This window comes from Gouania willdenowi, unplaced genomic scaffold (genome assembly GCF_900634775.1).
Source record: "Gouania willdenowi unplaced genomic scaffold, fGouWil2.1 scaffold_14_arrow_ctg1, whole genome shotgun sequence".
NCBI classification, from domain to species: Eukaryota; Metazoa; Chordata; class Actinopteri; order Blenniiformes; family Gobiesocidae; genus Gouania; species Gouania willdenowi.
The window spans coordinates 1-19,867 of NW_021144899.1; the positions used below are offsets into that span (position 1 = coordinate 1).

General features: G+C 41.4%; 1 protein-coding gene across 1 annotated transcript; it reads left to right on the plus strand.

Moving 5' to 3' along the window:
- The first annotated feature begins 1,306 nt into the window (after nucleotides 1–1,306).
- Nucleotides 1,307–18,942, plus strand: LOC114458611 (rapamycin-insensitive companion of mTOR-like). The gene is made up of 10 exons (XM_028441034.1): nucleotides 1,307–1,374; nucleotides 7,226–7,434; nucleotides 7,569–8,256; nucleotides 9,811–9,988; nucleotides 10,126–10,210; nucleotides 11,373–11,498; nucleotides 13,146–13,301; nucleotides 15,133–15,256; nucleotides 15,327–15,465; nucleotides 17,561–18,942. The coding sequence occupies exons 3-10, from the start codon at nucleotides 7,583–7,585 to the stop codon at nucleotides 17,627–17,629; spliced, it is 1,551 nt and encodes a 516-aa protein (XP_028296835.1). The 5' UTR covers nucleotides 1,307–1,374; nucleotides 7,226–7,434; nucleotides 7,569–7,582; the 3' UTR covers nucleotides 17,630–18,942.
- The last annotated feature ends 925 nt before the right edge of the window (nucleotides 18,943–19,867 follow it).

Below are 19,867 nucleotides of genomic sequence, written 5' to 3' on the forward strand. Positions count from 1 at the left end.
TTTATTAGCCAGAGCCTCTAGTGGAATTGTAACGTCACTTAAAATGTCCGGTATTTGTGGTATGCACATAACGAGGTTAAAGCCCCCGGGGCATCTACCTATGTAATCATACCAAGGTGAGCTTAGAGCCCCTGCTAGCACTTCCTGGGATCCCACGAGGAGGAGGAGGAACAACAGATCCATCTCTGTGTTACTAGGGTGTATCACCTGCTGTGGTGGGTTTCTGTACCTTTTTCCCGTGTGATTGGTGTATCCACGTCTGTCTTTCAGCTATCTTAAATGCAGTTGGTGTGGTTAGCAGAACTGTGTAAGGGCCGTCCCACCGTGGAGTACACCAGTGTTTTCTCTTAATCACCTTGATGAGGACCCAATCACCAGGACGAAGGGGATCTGAAACAGGTAAAGAGAGACTAGGCAGTGTATTAGCTTCAACAATTTCAGCATCTGTGAATAATTTAACCATCCATTTTGTTATTGGATCCAACTCTCCCTCCTGATCCTGCACCCACTTAGAACTGGTGAGGGGTAGGTGAAACGGTCGTCCTGTGACAACCTCAAAGGGGGTCAAACCCTGTGTGTTTGGTGTTATGCGCATGTACATTTCTACCAGGTTAACACACTCTGGCCAGGGCCTGTTTGTTTGTTCTACAGCTTTTTTTTAATCTGTTTTTAATGGTACCATTGTTGCGTTCTACCAATCCAGCACTAGCCGGGTGGTAGGAGCAGTGATGTTTTAATTCAATGCCCATGGCCTCTGTCAGCAGGAGTATTACTCTGTTAACAAAATGGGGTCCATTGTCGCTCCAAATCTGTCGTGGGATGCCATGTTGAGGTATTATTCGTGTCAAAAGGGCCTTTGCCACTGTCATTGCATCATTTGTTTTAGCGGGCACTATGGTGACCCATTTTGAGAATGAGTCCACCAGAACCAAACAATACGTATACCTCTGAATAGTGTGCAGTGTTATGAAATCCATCATAATGACCTCAAAAGGATATGTACCAGCTGGTGTTTTACCCCGAGGGGGCCTAACATTACCCTGAGGATTATGACGACAACAGATGATACACTGACGACAAAAGTTTTTAAAATGGGTTTGGAGTCCTAGTGGTATATGAAATGACTGTTTGACTATGTCTACCATCCCTCCTGTTGAGACATGGGCCAACCCATGGCTCATTCTAGCAACGACGTCAAACAAACATCTAGGCAAACATGGCTTGTCATTTAACATAAATACTCCAGAGTCATTTTTAACAGCACCTTCAGTCACCCATTTCGTTTTCTCACTTTCAGGAGCGTTAACATGCATATCAATCAGGACTTCATCCGGCAAGCAAAGTGGTACAACATCAACAGGCAACAACTGGACAGTAAGTGCTTCAGTAAAAGCAGCTTTTTTAGCTTCAACATCAGCTTTTGCATTGCCCAGAGAGACAGCATCAGTGGCGCCAGTATGTGCTTTGCATTTACATATCGCCAATGATGTAGGTAAGAGGACTGAAGCAAGAAGGTCTTTTAACAGGGAGGCATGTTGCACAGGCTTTCCACTAGATGTCTTCATACCTCTCCTAGCCCACTGAGCAGCAAACACATGAACTGTGGAAAAAGCATACTGGCTATCAGTGTAAATTGTGACTTTCTTGCCTTTGAAAAGTCTACAGGCTTCTGTCAAGGCCACGATTTCAGCTGCCTGTGCAGACTGATTTCCAGCCAATTTGCCTGATTTCAACACAGTGTCGCATGTAACTACTGCATAACCAGTATGATTTGTTCCATCAGGTGCTTTGGAGGAGGAGCCATCTACAAACACTACATCTCCGTCTTTCAATGGAATGTCTGTCAAATCTGGACGTGGCTTGCATGTCACCGACACTAACTGTCCACAGTCATGCGGTGTCCCATCGTCAGCTGTTGGTATCAATGTAGCTGGGTTAAAAGCAGCACAGCGCTTTAGAATGAGGTTGGCTGGGGTCAACAAGGTGTTAGTAAGGTGTAAAAACCTGGCAGGAGATAAGAACGACATTTTTGTTTGTGTTAACAGGATGTCAACTGCATGGCTGACTAACAGTGTCAAAGGATGGAACAACACTACTTCAGCAGACGCGTGCACAGCCATGGCTGCGGCGCAAATCGCCTGAACGCAATGGGGAAGTGCCCTAGCCACATCATCTAATCGTTTAGAGTAATAGGCTATTGGTCGTTGCTTCTCACCGTATTGCTGTAGTAGTACTGATGTCATGTAACCGTTCTTACAGTCAACAGACTGTGTAAATGGCTTGTTGTAATCTGGTAGCGCCATCACCCCTGTTCCTGTTATGATTTGTTTCACTTTTGTAAATGCTTCTTCCGCGTCAGGTGTCCACTGCAAAGGTGCGCTTAAAGTTTGATGTGTATCTAACATTAGGTTCTGTAATGGGGCAGTTATGATAGCATAATCAACGATCCACGACCTGCAATAATTCGCTAGGCCTAAAAAGGCCATCATTTGTCTGACGGTAAGCGGTTTTGGTGCCATTTGTACTGCTTCCTTACGTGAAGTAGTAAGTTCTTTCCCTTCAGCTGAAATGTTATGACCAAGGAATGTTACTTTTTCCTGTGTAAATTGTAGTTTTTCCAATGAGGCCTTATTTCCTGTTTTTGCCAAATGTGTGAACAGCCTGATTGCCTCTGTTTCATTTTCCTCTTTGGTGGGGCTGGCCAATAAAATGTCATCAACATAAACAATTATCTGTGTGGTCTCTGGCCATGTGTGGTGGCTGATGCACCTGTTAATCTCCGCTGAAAAGATAGTAGGGCTATCACAGAACCCTTGTGGAAGGCGAGTGTAAGAGTATTTTTTGTTCTCAAATGTGAATCCAAACCATCCCTGAGCTGTACTATGAAGAGGAATGGAGAAAAATGCATTACTTAAATCAATTACAGTGAACCATTTTTGATGAGGTTGTAATTCATTTAACAATGTGTGTGGGTCTGGTACATTTGGAGCTCGTGATTTAACAGCCTGATTTACTGCTCTTAAATCATGCACCATTCTCCAGCCCCCCTGTGGCTTTTTCACAGGGAAGATGGGGGTGTTGCATTGAGCTGAGTCATGTTCCTGTAACACGCCTGCAGTCAGTAAATCATTAATAACAGGCTTTATTCCTTCTTTTGCATCTGATTTGAGTGGATACTGTCTAATTCGAGGCCTGTGAGATGTGGCTGGATCTATGGTTACAAATGTTGCGGTTGTCATAAGTCCAACATCTGTCTTTGATGTAGCCCACAGACATGATGGCACTGAAGGAAAGTCATCTGATTTCAGAGTGCACAGAGACAGTCATGCATCCAAATGTACAGCAGGGGGCGCCAAAGTACACCAGTTCAGCACTTGTTTTTTCACAAAGCCACAAAAGGAGCCTCTGTATGTGAATACATTGTGTCTCTCTTTTCTCCAAAGGTCACTCTTGACAGGAAGTGCAGCCAACAGATCATTTGCATCTCTCCACTGTTTGTGTGCCGGTTTTTGTAAACAAATATGTGGAAACCGTGGGGGGTTTATTGGTGTCAGCTCTGGAGGCAACGTCACTCTGATTATAATCCATCCATCTGGAGACCAACAAACGTCTGTCAATGTTATTTTCTGTGGTGACAATCGCAGAAACTTTTCCTCCCAGGCTTTAGCAACTGCTCTGCCCTCAGGAGACAGGTCTGGTCTCCTTAGCCAGTCTGGTTGACCTGGCAGGGGTCCTTCAGGTCTGACATACATCATTGTAACATGTAGTGGCCACTGTGTCTGTGTTTCTGTAGGAACGACAAATGTTTTAGCTATTTTAGCCCGCAGTTCCTCCATAGACCCAACCACTGACCGAGGGCCTGTTGACACTGGATCCAATGTATAGAATTTATTAGGAATGACTGGGCTTTGCAACACCATAAGTGATTCTTTAGTATCTGATAAAAATTTCTTTGGCACTATTCCATTAGCCGTTGGCACTAAACTGATCTGTAACTTACTGAGAAGATCCCTTCCCATTAGATTGAAGGGACAATCAGTTGTCAAAATAAATGGGTGTGTGTAATATGAACCATCTTCATCTTGCACAATGACCTCCTTAGACCAACAGGCATATTGAGGCTTTCCACCCACTCCCACTATGCCAATAACCTTTTTGGAAGTGACTACGCCCTCCACCTGGTCACGGAGGACAGAAACATCAGCTCCAGTATCACACAGAAAAGTGACTGGTGTTTGTTTTGGTCCCACCAACAATGTACGTTTTGGGTATTTTTCATGTGTTAATGTTACAGCTGCATAAATGGAGAAATCAACAAAATGATTTGGATTTAAAGGTGGGGGATGTTCATATTCTGCAGGTAAATCATTGTCATATTGATCAGCATCCTCATCTTGCCCTAAAAAGGCTATGTCACACTCTGAGGTTTCATTATCTGTTCCGGAGTCACTGATTGCATGTCCCTCCGGCCAGTCCTGGCGTCACTGCCTAGGAGTTTGCCCGAACGACGTATGGTCTGGTTTTTGCTTTTTTCTTGGGCAGTCTCTTGCCATATGTCCCTCCTCATGACAAATGAAACATTGTCTTTTTTCTCGATCTATTTTTGCTTGTTTTTCCTCATCAGGCGTTCTGGTGCGATATGGCTTTTTTCCCTGTCTTTTAAACCCTGAGCGCTGGCTCACCAGGGCTGCAGCCATGGCCTCAGCCAATACATTAACATTAGCTGATTCAGTTTTTGCTTTCTTTTTCTCAGTGACTTCATAAGCATGTTCGGCCCATTCCATTAGCTCTGGAACAGTGAGGGTGCGGTGTGTGACACAGTTTGCTTTTATGAAATCTGACACGTTTGGCAACAAACCACTAATTAACCACATTTTTAGCTGTATTTGGTATGGATTATCCACCAGCGGAGAATGAGGAAGCCCGCTATTAGCCCTAAAAACCGTTTCTAAACGGGCACGATATTCCATTGGCGTCTCGTCTGATTTCTGACGACACGCACTTATTTCTTCGTGGCTTGGGGGTTTTGTGTAAGTCGCCCTTACTCTTTGCATCAGTGCTTCAACCTGCTGTCGCAGCTCATTAGAGTTATGTGCTAGGGGCTGACGGTTAACTTGTCTCCCGGTATAACCGCCCACCACTACTGGATATCGGTGTCTAAGTGTTAGTTTTAAAACCTTTTCCACCTCCAGTCCGTTTAAATGCCATGTCTCAATCAACCCACATACTTGTTCAGCATAAGCAGTCGGGTCCTTCTCAACATCGCATACGCCCCTACAGGCATCTAATGCTTCCTGCTCCGTCCATGGGCGAAACAACAACAGCTGTGGGGGATGTGCACCCTGTAATGGATCCTGTGGGTTTAGGAATTCTCCTGCACGAGGGTTAGCTACCTCTATCATGGGTAAAATTGGATATAGATTTTCCTCCATCCCCGCCTGGGCTATGTATTGCTCATCCTCCTCACTGTTAACACTTTCTTTCATCTGTTTTGACTTTTGTTTAGCTGCCCTAGTCACAGGTCCCTTTGTTTCTTGTCCTGCAACTGCTCCCCCCTCTTGTAAACCCCCTGCGGCCCCATTCTGTTGCTGATTTGTCTCCTCAACTCTACGCGGTACACACACGGTTTCATCACAAAGCTGTATTTTAGCTGCTGCTGCTAACACTTTCTGTTTCCTTCTCTCTTCACCTTTCTCTATCTGTGTTTTCCTAATACTCATAGCATCTTTCCAGATACACACTACTCTTAAGTGGTCTGCTATTAACTCAGCCTGCTTAGGACGTAACTTTTTTAATGCCTTCACTCTTTTTCCTTTACACCAGATGGACACTTTTTCTATTCCAGCTTCGTCTGACAATTTCCCTGCAAACCCACAATTTTTGTACCAATCATCTAGATAGCAACAACTACCGGGATACTTTCTCTGCATGAATTTCACATCATTATTTTCCATCAATGCTTTACGCTGCGCGTTACCCATGTTCTCAGCACGGGATTTACAGACACCGTTACAACAAAGAAACACCACAAAGAAACAACACACAAAGAAACAACACACAACAACTCCCGTCTGCCCTCTGTCCCTTTACCACGCCGTGTGAGTATTACGTCACCCACCACGGTCTTCGCTCCCCGTTGTACGTCACGGGTACTATGGTGAAAAGAAACAGCTTCTCACCTCGTCAGTGTTCTCCCTGGTTCGTGGGACCCGTCACTCCCCGTCCGGCTCGGTGCTGGAACAAGCTGTGACCACCCCTGCAAAGGAGGGGGTGCCGGCAGTTTTACTAATGGTCCGGTTGCGCCCGCACCGATCCAGACGAAAAGATGTAAGGTCCCGGGTTTCGGCACCAGTGAATGTTAGGTCCAAATACGTTAAGACCGTTGCTAAAATGTGAATGTTGGGTCTAAATACGTTAAGACCGTTGCTCAATCACATCTCAGGGAGAAAAACACTATCTGACTTAAAGGCGACCAGAGGCAGAGAGGTGCGAGCTGCAGCTCGGAGAAAAACCCAACAAAAAGAGACACAAAAGTCCGATATAAGTTGGATTGCTCTGATGGTGATGCCTCAGAACCAGGTATTTATTATAGAAAACATAGACCACACCCAGAGGGCTGTGCAACAGCGCTCTGGGTGCAGGATTAATACCATATATGGTAACACAAAAACTTTGGGGGAGAAAAAGGCTCATATGTCCATGCAGTGGGTCACATACCCCCACACTGGCCCAAACTAGTTTAAACCAGCTATGGTGGACAATGGATATGTTTTGCAAACACACACACACACACACAGTTAATCATGGATAATTTCATATTCTAACTATCGTTTAATCATTTAACTATAACTAATAAAGTAATAAAAACCACACAGACTATAACATATCTTACACATTTCGTCGTGACTGTACTTGTCATTTATAGGCCTGTAGATTAGTATTTACTGTATATCTGAAGGAGACAAGTTAAAAATGTAATTTTGTGTTTATTTTATTGTATTGTGCATTGTTGGAATGCCAGTGCTAAATAAATATTTTTATATATTTTTAATCAATTTAATCAAAAATAATATTTTTGTCTGATTTAAATCTAGACCTGATTGGCACAATGCTCTTTCTATTCTGCCAAAGAAGTATTTCTTTCAACTCAAATAAAAATGTTATATGTACTGTGAATGAGTAAGAATGTAAAATAAACTCTAATATTGCCTTGCTTTCTGTGCAGGACATGTCTGTATGTGCTTGGCTTCATTAGTAAGACCAGGCAGGGCTGTGACACATTGAAGCAGCATGGCTGGGACGCTGTGAGGCACAGCCGCAGTTCTCTGTGGCCGGTCGTATCTGAAGAGTTAGAGACAGGATTGGACCTTTGTCATACAACCTCTGACCTCGGTAACGTTAAGCTTACCGAGCCCAACAGCACCAGTCACAAAAGTAAGACCAAACTGGAAAATTTGAGACTAGTAGTGGTTTGTGTCCAACTCACTGCAAATTCCTGATTAATTTCTGATTCACAATCCTGAATTCCCCCTTTGGGGATCAATAAAACACATCTTTTATGTCTCAAGGCTTGACAAGAGGGATGCACACGTCATTTGTGAGGAAAACTGCCACAGAAAAAGAGAGAACTCTCAGCATTGGAGATGATGATGAAGAGGACACTGAGAACCAACATGGAAGCTGCCATGACCAACTGGGTGAAGATTGGCATTTAAGAGGCAGAGAAAACCAGTTTAAATCCCACAGTCAAAGCTTTAACAGTGACAACTCCTCCTGCTTATCCTCCCCAAGCTCCAGCCCTTCCAAGGATATTCTTCTCTCCACTGAAGCCACAGATGGTGCCAACCTTTCCAGCACTACAGGAACCACACAGTCCTCAGCCCTCCGCCTGTGTTCCTCACTTCTCTCACTTCCAAAGTCCTACTCTATGCATCGTGCCCGTCCTTGCGGCTCTCTCACTTCTGTCCGCAGGACGCAGTCTCTGAAGTATTCTTCACATTGCACCCAAAGCAGCTCTTTGGGCCATTCTGGCTCCAGAGAAGTTTCAGGGAAATCCAGGTGGAAGTATTCCCACACTGGGTGCACAAGTTCCCAGGATGCTCAGGGCTACGCCACCCTCAGGAGACTGCAGCACCAACGCATCCAGCCATCTCTGTCCCGCTGTGAGTCTCTGGGCTCTCCAGCCAAAGACATCCTCTTGGCCAATGCTATTACTATGAAATCAGGAAGTCTGGACTCCACACTGGCATCAAGAAGGTAGGGATTCCAAAACCTTCCTACACTCACTTATTCACAACAGGCTTTTGTCTAATAATCAACATCGTCTATAGCACGACTGATTCATTGGCTGTTTATAATGTGTCAACTTATAACTTTGCAAATTAAAACAAACACTACACTTTTGTGCCCTATGATAATAAAGTCCTCGTGAAAACACGCTGTTAAGATACATCAAGGAGAGCACTGTAGCTTCTTTACGCAAGTTTTACAGAGTGTATTACAGCGTTTTAGCGTCATATAAGTTTCATCTTTGTGAAATAACCAAAGATGTGTGCGGGAGAGCGTGCACGAGCCCCGTTTTCCTCGTGCACAGCTCTGTTTACAAGTTGGTGTGGACATCGGTCATACAAGCTTACCTTACAAAAGAAGATTTGCACTTTTCCCACTATGTCAGACTCGCCACCGGTCAGTGAAAATCCATTTTCAAAGGACCCGGTGCACACCGGGCACGAGCACGTACGACGGTCTTTCGTAAACATGATTGACAATTAGGAGGACCAATAGTCTTGATGATCCAACCGGAAGCTAAACATTGTCTACAATACCTTTAATGTTCTTATTTCATATACATACCAATGTATTAGGTTATCGGCTAATATATTGCATATCGTCTTTTTCAGCAACCAAAATTTGGTATATTGGCCCTAGAAATTCCATATGGATTGGGCTCTGTTTTGAGAGCCATCAAACGAGGGTCTGTGAAAAACATCAACATTTTAATTATTAAAGCAGGAGTGCGTGGGGTCCCGTGTTCAACACGCCCATGTGAGGTGAAACGTGGACAAAAAAGTTGTTTGAAGAAGTGAATGAGTGGCCTGCCTCTCCAGTAAATCAAAAAGTAACACAAAAGTAGCAGCGGCAGCCAAAACTGAAGATCTGAGGCATTCTTGAGGTTTAAAAAATGTATTATTTATTACAGGAATGACATGTCAACACGTTTTAACGTTTTTATCAGCACATGATTAAAACAAGTAAAAACAGGTGCTTATGTGCTGTGCAAGAGAGATCATGTGATAATCATGTGACAAAAAGACAACAAAAAACATACATAGACAGGCAATCATTAAACATATTATAGAGCTTTTTAAAAGATAGGTATATTGTGATTTCATGATGCAAATACATTATATTTGTCATTGTGCAAGGATTATACTGTTATATTGTTGAGAGATATTCAAAAGATAAGTGTCTATTTCATAATAATTAAATAAATTATAAATAATGTTATACATATCATTGTGGACTAAATAGCTCATATTAATATATTATATTGGAGTGGGAAGACACCTAAAACCAGCTAAATTTGAGGACTTCACTATATGTGTATAAAAGGCTCCTTTTCTGGCCACCATTGGTTTCAGAACCTTTCATATAAAGGCAATCAGAGCCTCTTACCGTGAATGATGGAGCCTCCGTATGGAAACAAGGTTTTTCAATAATTGTAGTGAAATACTTTGGGAAACAAAGTGGGGAAAAAAACAAAAGGCAAGAGCAGGATGAGAAAACAAATGTTGGTCTTCCTGTCTTCAGGTTTATGAGGGCGCTGGGTTGTGCATCTCTTGACAAAGAAGAGCTGCTGAGCCCAATCAACAAAACCACGTTACAGCTCTCATCGTCTCTGCGCTCCTTTGTCACCTCCACCACTTTAAACCCCTCAGAGGAATACATGGGCCTGGCTTTGCCCTTTGACATCAGCAACATGCTCCAGGTAAGGTCAACTATCCACACAGACTTTTTGTTCCAGCATCACAATTAGGACCATAGGGTTTGATCACCTGAAGTTTACAAAGTCCTATACACACAGCATCATTCATAAGTAAATTGTTGGTTTTTTGGTTCTTTCAGATCAAAGAAAGGCCATATTTTAAGAAGATGATCAGCCTGCATTCTGTAGAGGGTTCTGATGGATTCTGCTCTACAGATTCAAGTGGTGAGATATGAAGAGATGAGATTTAATGAGGACTTTGTGAGGCTACGTTAAGACTATGACCCGCATTACTGTAACTATAACATATTACGTCATCAGATGCTGAATGATATTAAAGCTGCTGGTAATAAAGATAGACATATTGATCAAAATAAAGACATACAGTAGTATAGGCCTCATATAAATCAAAGGTATTTCTTCCACAAAACGGGATGATTTACTATAAAAAATGCCAAAGGTTAAGAATGCTGTTTGCATTGTTTTTCATTCCATCAAAAACATTGGGTTTGTTGACAAATGGTCATGTGACTTGAACTTCAGAGAAGTTTTGCGCATTGCATTGTGGGATTTGAAATCCCAAAGAATGCAAAAATGGCGCAGAAGCAAAAAAGTTTCAGAAGAGAGAGTAGAATCCTGGTTCTGCTGCAACTTATCTGAAATGCCTCACGTCATCACGCAAAATTTACAATACATGACTGCAATGTTTAAAGTTACATTTGTGATATCTAAGAAGTGTTTACTTATTGTTTTTCTACCTTTTTGCACTGGGTTATTGGGTTTATTTGTCAAAAAAGGAAGACGATGTTTCCTTTTTTTTAGTTTATAATGTTTTCTGTGATATGACGTCACTCTGTGAGACATTTAATGTCGTCCGTACTCGGGTGTTGTTGTAAAAAGTTACATTATCAACATCCGCCATTGTTTGGCATAGTTTTCAATCTGTGAAAAGAACAGAAATGTGTTGGGAAGTCCCTTTGGTAGTGTGTTTGATGGCAGCCTGGCTTCGATAGTTGATGAGAACACATTTTTCATGAAATGCAGGTACAGTTTAAAAAATGTTAGGGATTGTCACCGTCAGCTTTAAAGAAACATAGGTCTTCCAGTGCAGAAGGGATGTAGGCGGGGCCAGAGATGAGGACTGAACATAATGACAAGCTTGGGATGGGTAACATAAAAGACAAGTAAAATAAGTAAAATCATAAAACACCTGGAACAAAAAAAAAAAACAATAGTCTTTGCTGTGGTAACTATCATCACATCTTCATGTATTGTTTGGAATAAAATGGGTATTAAATTAAAATACTCTGTTTTATGCCTGTTTCATTCTCAGAACCAGGTGTTGGGTGTCAGCCAATCAGGTTTCACTTTAAACTCTGTATTCCAGATGTGACGGGTGGAAGCCAGGGAGAACGGCAGCTGCTGGATTCTGAGGAGGCGGAGTTTCAGGAGCACATAGAAAACAACTGTCTGTACTGTGGACTGTCTCAATTAGGTTTTAGCTGCCAACAAGGTACAAGCCTTATTTCTCCACATTCATGATATCAGTTCATGCGATTTTTGGCCCATTTTGAGCGATTTTTCACTTGTGTGTCTATTTTTGGGATAAATTGTGTGTCGTGCATCATGTTGTAAACATGGGGTCACGAGAAGTGATTAACACCTCAAGACGAGCTCCTGATCAGTAATCATATGGTCACAAGAAAATCAAACTTGTTTGAAATCCTAGTCGCCCCATGTGAAACCAGTTTAACTCAAACTCTCTCACTTTGCTTGTGCGAACACAGTAGGACCGCTGTAGAAGTGACAGACCCTACTGCCCACGTCTGCCCTGCTAGATCCTGGTCCACACACGTCGCCGCCTTTTCTTTGTTGAAGCTTCTCCGCAGAGAATGGCACAAATTGCCAAGGCAGCATGTTTCTTTTTGTTTAGCATCACGAGTGTCAATTCACTTCTGGGTTATTCTTCTTCTTTTTCTTCGACGTCTTGTGTATGGACGTACAATGTGAGCAGTCAGGTCGCATTAAGCCTGGTATATGGTTTTGCGTCAGGACCTACACCGTTGACGTGACGCAGAGGTTGACCACCTGTAGATCTGCGTCGAGGGAACGTATCACTGTGCGATTGGCCGCCATGCCACTAGGAGGTTGTGTGTGTGTTTACAGATGAGCATTAAAAAGCCCTTGTTTATCTTTCGGTCACAGAACACAATGTTTTATGTTTTTTGAGCATCTTAAAATGTAATTTATTTTTGAATTATTACTTACCTACCTAACCATGTATGTATTGTTAGACACAAACATGAAAACAACAGTTTCAAAACGTGCGCTTTATTTTTCAATATAAACATATGCAACATACAATAAAGTATAAAAGTGTATCGAGCGCAGTCACGCCGGGGGCCCCGACCCCACCGTAGAGCAGAGAGGGAGCGGTGAGGTAACCTGGTCCACGGCCCCGGGAAGCAGAGAGTTGAGTGCGGGACAGTGGTGAAAAACTTGCTTTAAACATAACGTCATGTCTGCTCTTCTGGTAGCCTTCTGCAGCATGTTGGTCATTGTTTACTGTAAATAAAACACACACACAAACACACTGTAGGTACAGAGACGAGGTAGAGTCATGATAATAACAGAAAACACACACCCTTTTGTCCGTGATTGGACATAGTTAAACTTCACATTACCTTTCCTTTTCATTCAAACACACATTATTATTTTAATTTTCTATTTTTCCTATATCTGCATATGTTGTCAAATGTGAACACATATTCTGAATCTCTCTTTTTCTTTATGCGTACTGTTTAATAAATTATTTATTTGTTAATGTAAAAAAGAGCATGTTTTTTTTCCACTGGGATAAACTTAGTTAAACCAAAAATCAAACTTACTTTTCACAGCACATTAAACAGTGTTTAGACCAGAAGACTCTAGATAGTAAACATTACCTTTTTTTGCTGTTTGTGTGAGAGCCATGTTTATTGCCAATGTTACACCCTAATACATTGATAATAAGCTATTTTTCCAATATCTTTATACTAACACTTAGTTGTTTACCTGTAACTGTAAAATTCAATTTGGAAATTGTTTCTCTTTAAAACTTTAAGCTAAGATTATACATTATTTTGTAATTTGATATACATTTCCATTTTCTATTTTTCAGATCTAATTGAAGTTCCAGTCTCTGAGTCATGCGGTTCGATTCTAGCCAATCAGCAGGGGCCCACAATCCAAGCTAAGCTATCGGGTGTGTCTGGATGCAGTGTATCTGCATCCCAAGGCTCAGCTGGGAGCAATCGCAGCACAGAACTTGTTCTGGGTATGTGTCTACTTTCTTTTTTGGGTCTTCCAGTCAACTAGCAATTATGAATGTATAAACTCTGGAAACAATATTGAGAACATTGCAAGAATAATTATTTCCTTTGTTATGGTGGAGTCTGTGCAGGTTTACAGTTTTGTGTTCCATACTTTCTTTTGAAATTTGTGATACCACTCTGTGAAATATCCACCTGTTCCCATTTTTACCTGGTGTACATTGTGGAGAGTTCCTCCACCTTCTGGATGAGATTCTCACAGTGCTGGGTACAATAGATACTAGGGGTGTGTATTGCCTGGCATCTGGCGATACGATTCGTATCCTGATACATAGGTCACGATACGATAGGATATATCCCAATATTAAAGTAGAAGGCAATTATTGCGATTTTTTTTTTTAATATATGACTTAAGAAACAACTAATCTGTAAATGTGTACACCTTCATGAGAACATTATGTATGAAATATATTTTATTGGCATATTTTACACTCAAAACATTGGCATTAAAATGCCATGAGCCAACAACTTAAAATAAATAAATAACATACAATCTGCCTGTGGATTTTAAACCAACTTTGACTTTAGTGCAACATGACTTTAGTGTAACTTTATGAGGTACATGCCTAGAACAACAAATAAATGCAGAAAGTTAGTACTTTTTTTTTAGATTTTATTGAAAAACACAAGCTGGTCAACATGTCCAGGTTTCAGCTCACTTCTTTGTGCAGTTACAATGTCTCCTGCAGTGGAAAAGACATTCCTGGTTAAATAAAGGTAAAATAAATAAATTAAAAAAAATCGATATGGATGCATTTTGAATCGATCTGAAAATTGAGCAACGTAATATTGTGATATATTGCAGAATCATTTTTTTTCAACACCCCTAATAGATACTATGGTGGGTGTCACTTGTCACGGCAAAATTACGATTGTCCTCGTTTGGAAACATGATTTGTCCTTTGGTTGAATGATGGGGTCCAGACGAAAACATGATGATTTTATAAAAGATTATTTTTTATAAACTAATTGAAAAGGAGTACAAAAAGGTCTTCCATCCTGCAGAAAGGGAAAGTGCCCAGCAACTCACGGAAAGTTTTCTGAGCACCAACCTTTACAGATTGGAGCAGCCCCCCTCTAAGATGAGAGGGAAGGAGGGTGTGAAGGGAGGAAGAAGTGGAAAATCACTGTTACTCTGCTTATCAGAGCTTTGGTATGAGACCTTGAGCAGAGACTGTTTTTTTGCTGGCACTGTGAATACAGCACAATCTGTCTGTACTGCGGGTAATCTAATCTAACATGACTCAGCAAAGGAGCAACGTGTCTGTTCAAAAGTACAACGATATAATGTAGTCATCGAGTAAAAAACACATGAACACACATTTGATGATGTGATGATTAATATAATAATTGCCATAACACATTCATGTCAACAAATTTTGCTTCCATTTTACAGTACTGTCTGTAGATACAGACATCTGGTCAATCTTTATGTAATAGTATGATGTTTCTTGTCTGTCGTGATGAGCATCTCCCAAAGTGAGTCCAATGAAAGCCAGTGAGTTGGTGCCCATGGCCAAAATGATCTTGAGGAGATTTCATGTTTGGTTCCATACAACACATTAGCTCCAGTAACTCAAAACGCTGAAGCAACTGATGCTGGTTCTAACTGAAAGCTATCAAAGTATATTGTGTTCAATTTATGGCAGCCAACAATACACAATATTTGGCTTCTGAATTTTCATTTAAACCAAAACATTTCCAGATACATTGGAATTACTTTTGTAGATGTAATTGTTAATGTTGGTAAAAGTGTTTTTTTATTTTACTTCCTAGGTGTAAAGTTCATCCCAGAGGACGCTATGGCAGGCAGAGTCCTACTGAGGAAGAAGGTGCTCCGCCTGGTCATAAATCTAAGCTCGTCTGTTGGGACCAAAAACCATGAAACCAGTCTGTTAATGTGAGACAAAATCTCTCTTTATATATCTGCCCATCCTGCTGCAATATGAGTATGGTCTCTCTCTCTGTAGGATCAAGGAGAAGTTCCCTCATGCCTTTGATGACATCTGTCTCTACTCTGAGGTGTCCTACTTGCTTTCTCAAAGCATGTTCCATCTGCCAACTCGCCGCTTCATTCAGGAGCTTTTCCAAGATGTAACATTCACACCAGTAAGGAGAAAATAGCCAAGTTATGTTTGTGGAAGCTTGGACACAATGACCTCTATTTTGAGCAGTGCAGCCCACATGTGGTTGAGTAGTGTAATTATTTAAGGTGTAGACAGAAGGTGTGTTCTCCCTAAACTCATTTAGGGGCATGCCTACAACAGAGCAGGGAGCAAAGCGCTGCTCTGAGGAATCTTTAGGTGATGAAATAAGAGCCAGTGTGTCTCAGAAGATTGTGGACATTCTATAATGTCTTTATGCCAAGCACTAATTCAACAGGGAATGACACCTGGGATTCCTGTGAGCTAGATACATGTCACCCAGCAAATTTACATTAAAGGTCCCATGTCATGCTATTTTTCACCCATCTCCATTTGTTCTAAGAACCCCAAAAACATAGTATTTGAGGTTTATTTTCCCAAACTCGCCGGTTTTCCAGAGTTTTAGCTTCTGAAAAGTCACTTTTTGAGCAACTCTACACAAACAGGCTGATTTGCAGCTTACTTATGAATATTCATGAGTGGGCGTGTCTATAGATGGGACACTGACTTCCTCCTCCCCGCACGGTGACGTAGGGCCAGAGGACGGCCCGCCCTCCTCCCACCCACTCCGTAGCCGAGCTCATGCTGCTTTATAAACACGAGACAGAACGTAGGGGCGGGGCGTTCACTGGTACATACATAAACTGTAGAAAATACATACATAGCACTGCGCGAAGGACGCTCAAACGCTCACCTTCGTGGGCGTGTCTGTTTACATGTCAATCACAACAGAGAGCTTCCTGGAGACGTCAAATTCGTCATCAAAGTGGGAACGAGTCATCAAATTCGAGCAAGGTGTTGGGGTCGCCCTGCAGTAAGAAAGGAGATAATCACCCTCTAACTAACGATTTAGGGAATCAATGAAAAAAAAACACTTTGGGCATGTGTATGAAGCCCAAATAGCACTTTTATGATGTTTAAAGCACAGAAAAGTTGATTTAGCGTAACATGGGCCCTTTAAACACAAATCCATGAATTGATGGGTCAGTGGTGGCTTAGTGGTCAGTGGCTGGAGGGTCTATGGTTGACTGAGTCACACAGAGAGATAGACTTTTGGGCATTTTGGGGGCCCAAGGCAAACTTTTGTTAATGGGCCCTCCCACTTGGATATGATCATGAAATATTTGGCATTTTAGAGGTCAAGCAACATTTAGTATGCTCATTTGTTTGGTTATATATATATATATATATTTATTTATTTTTTTTTTTTTACAACACTTTGTCTCCATCCCAACCAACACATTTAAACTTGTGTTTGTGTGCGTGCCTGCATTACCCATTTCATGTAAAGGTTCTGTTTACACTGCAATGTTTTGCTTCTGTTTCCCAAACACGTTTGAACCCTACTAAAGCTGATCTCTCTTTAAGCTTGAACCCATTGCTGCCCGACACTATTCAAATCTGTGCGCAAATCTAACGCATGCAGCTGAGAGAGCTGCTCTCTACATATGTAACACATACAGCTACAGAATGAGTCATTTATGCATTTTTTAACATCATTTAATTAGGTACCAGAGGACAACCATCCATTCACCTATTCTGCAAACATTTTTGCGTCTTTCTCGCACTAATCCAAGCACATCACTTGAGCGTTCATTCACCGTGCAGCGTCCAAGCAGAGCCCAACCAGAATCCGTGTTTATGACCCGGGTTCAGGAAAATACTGTATCTAAAGCTCTAAGTAGGAGTGCAGCACAGTGATTGTCATCAGAATCTGGTGAAGGCGTGAAATACGTCTCTGCTGATCCAAGTGATGGTGAAGTAAATCAACACTTTGTTGGAGATATTCAGTTGAATCTATATTTTAAAATGCGTTTTTGAATATTGGATTGTTTTATTTTTAATTATTATTGCCTTTTTGCAATTAACCAAAACAACTGTGAGGTACCAAAATTAGGGAGTGGGTTCTTGGGGGGCTCTACTAGTTGGGGGCCCAAGAAAAGTGCGACCCCTTGCCTAATGGTCACACATTGAAAAGTTATTCTGTGTACATTTTCTTTTCACTTAAAAGGTGAAATGATGACTTGACACTATACAGTGACTATTTGTATACTCCACAGATGTACGAAGCAGCAGAGAATGTCCTGTCAACAACTGTGCACAAGGCTTCTGCTCTCCACTGTGATTGACTCTCCTCCAACAATGGTTCTGGATTAAAGCTCAACAACCAATCTGTCAGCAAGGAAAGAAGTTGAGAAGCAGTTTGGAATGGACTGACCTCTTTATTTTGTACTTTCTGTGTCTGTGATAGTCACTAAAATACTCCTTTTTACATTGGTCACTTTCAGATTTTGACAATACTGTAAGCAGATTTAGGGTGGCTAGTCAGGGCCTTATACTATAAAGCAACACTTTCTATACTAATTTTCAAGCTTAAGCCTGTGTCCTGTACTACAGAGCAGGTAAATCACCATGGCAACTTATACTGAATGAATAACTTGTCCTGGAGCAGGTTAAGTTTAGGCTAAATGATCTGCCAGTACAAAAGCACCACCTCCTGACCAATCAGTTCTCTTTCAAAATGACACACCCATTCTTAGCTTGCTTCATTAAGCCTCAGGTCATCACCGCTGATTTGTGCAAAATTTTTGTCGACATTTTGTGAAATAATTTGTAGAAAATTGCATGATTTTTGATAAACTGAGTGCTATTTCAACAATTTAAGATTTAAAATGACTGCCGTCTTGTGAAAAAGCACTGGAAAACTGAATTTGTGTCTTCAGAGTGGCTGAGATATCTACAACTGAACTAGTTGGTATGTTTCTGTCATTTTTTACTTTTTCCTGTGAGCCACATTGGATGCTGTAAAGGGCCGGTTTTGACCCCTGGGCTTTGAGTTTGACACATATGCTCTAAATTGTCTGTTGGACATTTTTTGTCTGAATCACCTTTATTTTTGTCTAAATTGTCTGTAGGACACTTTTCAGTGTCAAACACTGAAGTCATTTCTTATTGTTCCAGCATCAAACAATATCAATTCCCTGATCATATGACCTGCATCTTATCATCTCCTGTATCTTATGGAGGTAGATTTGTGTCTTGATTATTCAATAAAGAAAAAAATTCTATAAAAAAAGGGTCATAAAAATATTTGAGACCCAAATAATGGCATTTGAACCCCCCTATAATTGCATTATTGTTATAATATTATTATTATCAGAATAGTTTTTAACACTTTTGTTGTATATATCACGGATATAAACAGCAAGTGTTTAGGTCTCAGCTAAATTATGAAAATTAATGATGTTTTTGTTAAGTGACACTTATATATTGTGTGTACTCAGTTTGTTTTACTTTTTAATATTACTGCTGTTTGTTTAAGATGCAGTATATTGTGTTTGCCACTGTGAGGCACATTGTTCCTTTTCTTTAACTTCTTCTTTCCTCCTCTTTTACCTGGAGATGATGTGTGTTGTATAATAAATATGCTTTAACGGTTAAAGAGCATTTGTTGTCTCCGTCAGATCCTTCCTTAAGTTTAATGCTGGTGAGGCTGCAGACCTCAACATGTTATAGGCCCAGAAGCAACTCAGGGAAGAGTTTTTTGATCATTTATTGCCAATAGAAGGGTATCATGGTAATGGCTAACAGATAGCATCATGGATCCACGAGGGACGTGCAGGTTGCCTCGACTGATGTTCGACAGAGAGGAAACCAAGTATGAACTGTGGGAGACTAAAGTGCTTTGAGATTTTCATCTGTTAGGATTAAAGGATAAGGTCCTGATAGAAACTAATGGTGAAGCTGAGACAGCAGCAGATGGTAAGAAGAACGCTGATGCATACGTTGAATTGATACAACTTTTGGATGACAAGAGCCTCTCGTTAATTATGAGAGATGCACCCGACAATGCAGGAAAAACATTTAAGATACTGAAGGAGTACTATGCTGGGAAGGAAAAGCCCTGAATTATAAACCTGTATACCACTATGTTAACGTCACTTCAGTGAACTTCATCATTCAACCAGAGCACAAATCATGTTTGCAAAGGAGGACAACCGTAAATTTGCCGTGACAAAGGCCATCAAGCAAAAGCATGTCAGCAAAAGACATGGTGCAGTCACTGTAAGAGTGACACCCACAATGATGCCACTTGTAGATGTAAACCTCAACAAGATGGAGCAAGGAAAAACGTAGATGAGAGCAGCAGCAGCAAATTATGGATGGTAGGCATCGGAGTTCATCAGGAACCAGCACTCAGCATCAAGGAGAAGGGATTGATGGTCGACACCGGAGCTACTTTCTACATCGTTACTGATGTAGCCATGTTCAAGAGCTTTGACAACACATTCAAGCCAGAGTCATACTGTGTGGAGCTGACCGACAGCACCCAGTGCGGTGGCGTTGCTCAGTGTGCATAGCAACGC

What these genes read in the sequence shown, in the direction of transcription:
- LOC114458611 (XM_028441034.1), top strand. Translation starts at nt 7,583, where the DNA reads ATGCACACGTCATTTGTGAGGAAAACTGCCACAGAAAAAGAGAGAACT. An exon ending in ACATCAGCAACATGCTCCAG is followed by an intron (nt 9,989 to 10,125) that starts GTAAGGTCAACT and finishes TGGTTCTTTCAG; the next exon opens with ATCAAAGAAAGGCCATATTT. An exon ending in CTGCTCTACAGATTCAAGTG is followed by an intron (nt 10,211 to 11,372) that starts GTGAGATATGAA and finishes TCTGTATTCCAG; the next exon opens with ATGTGACGGGTGGAAGCCAG.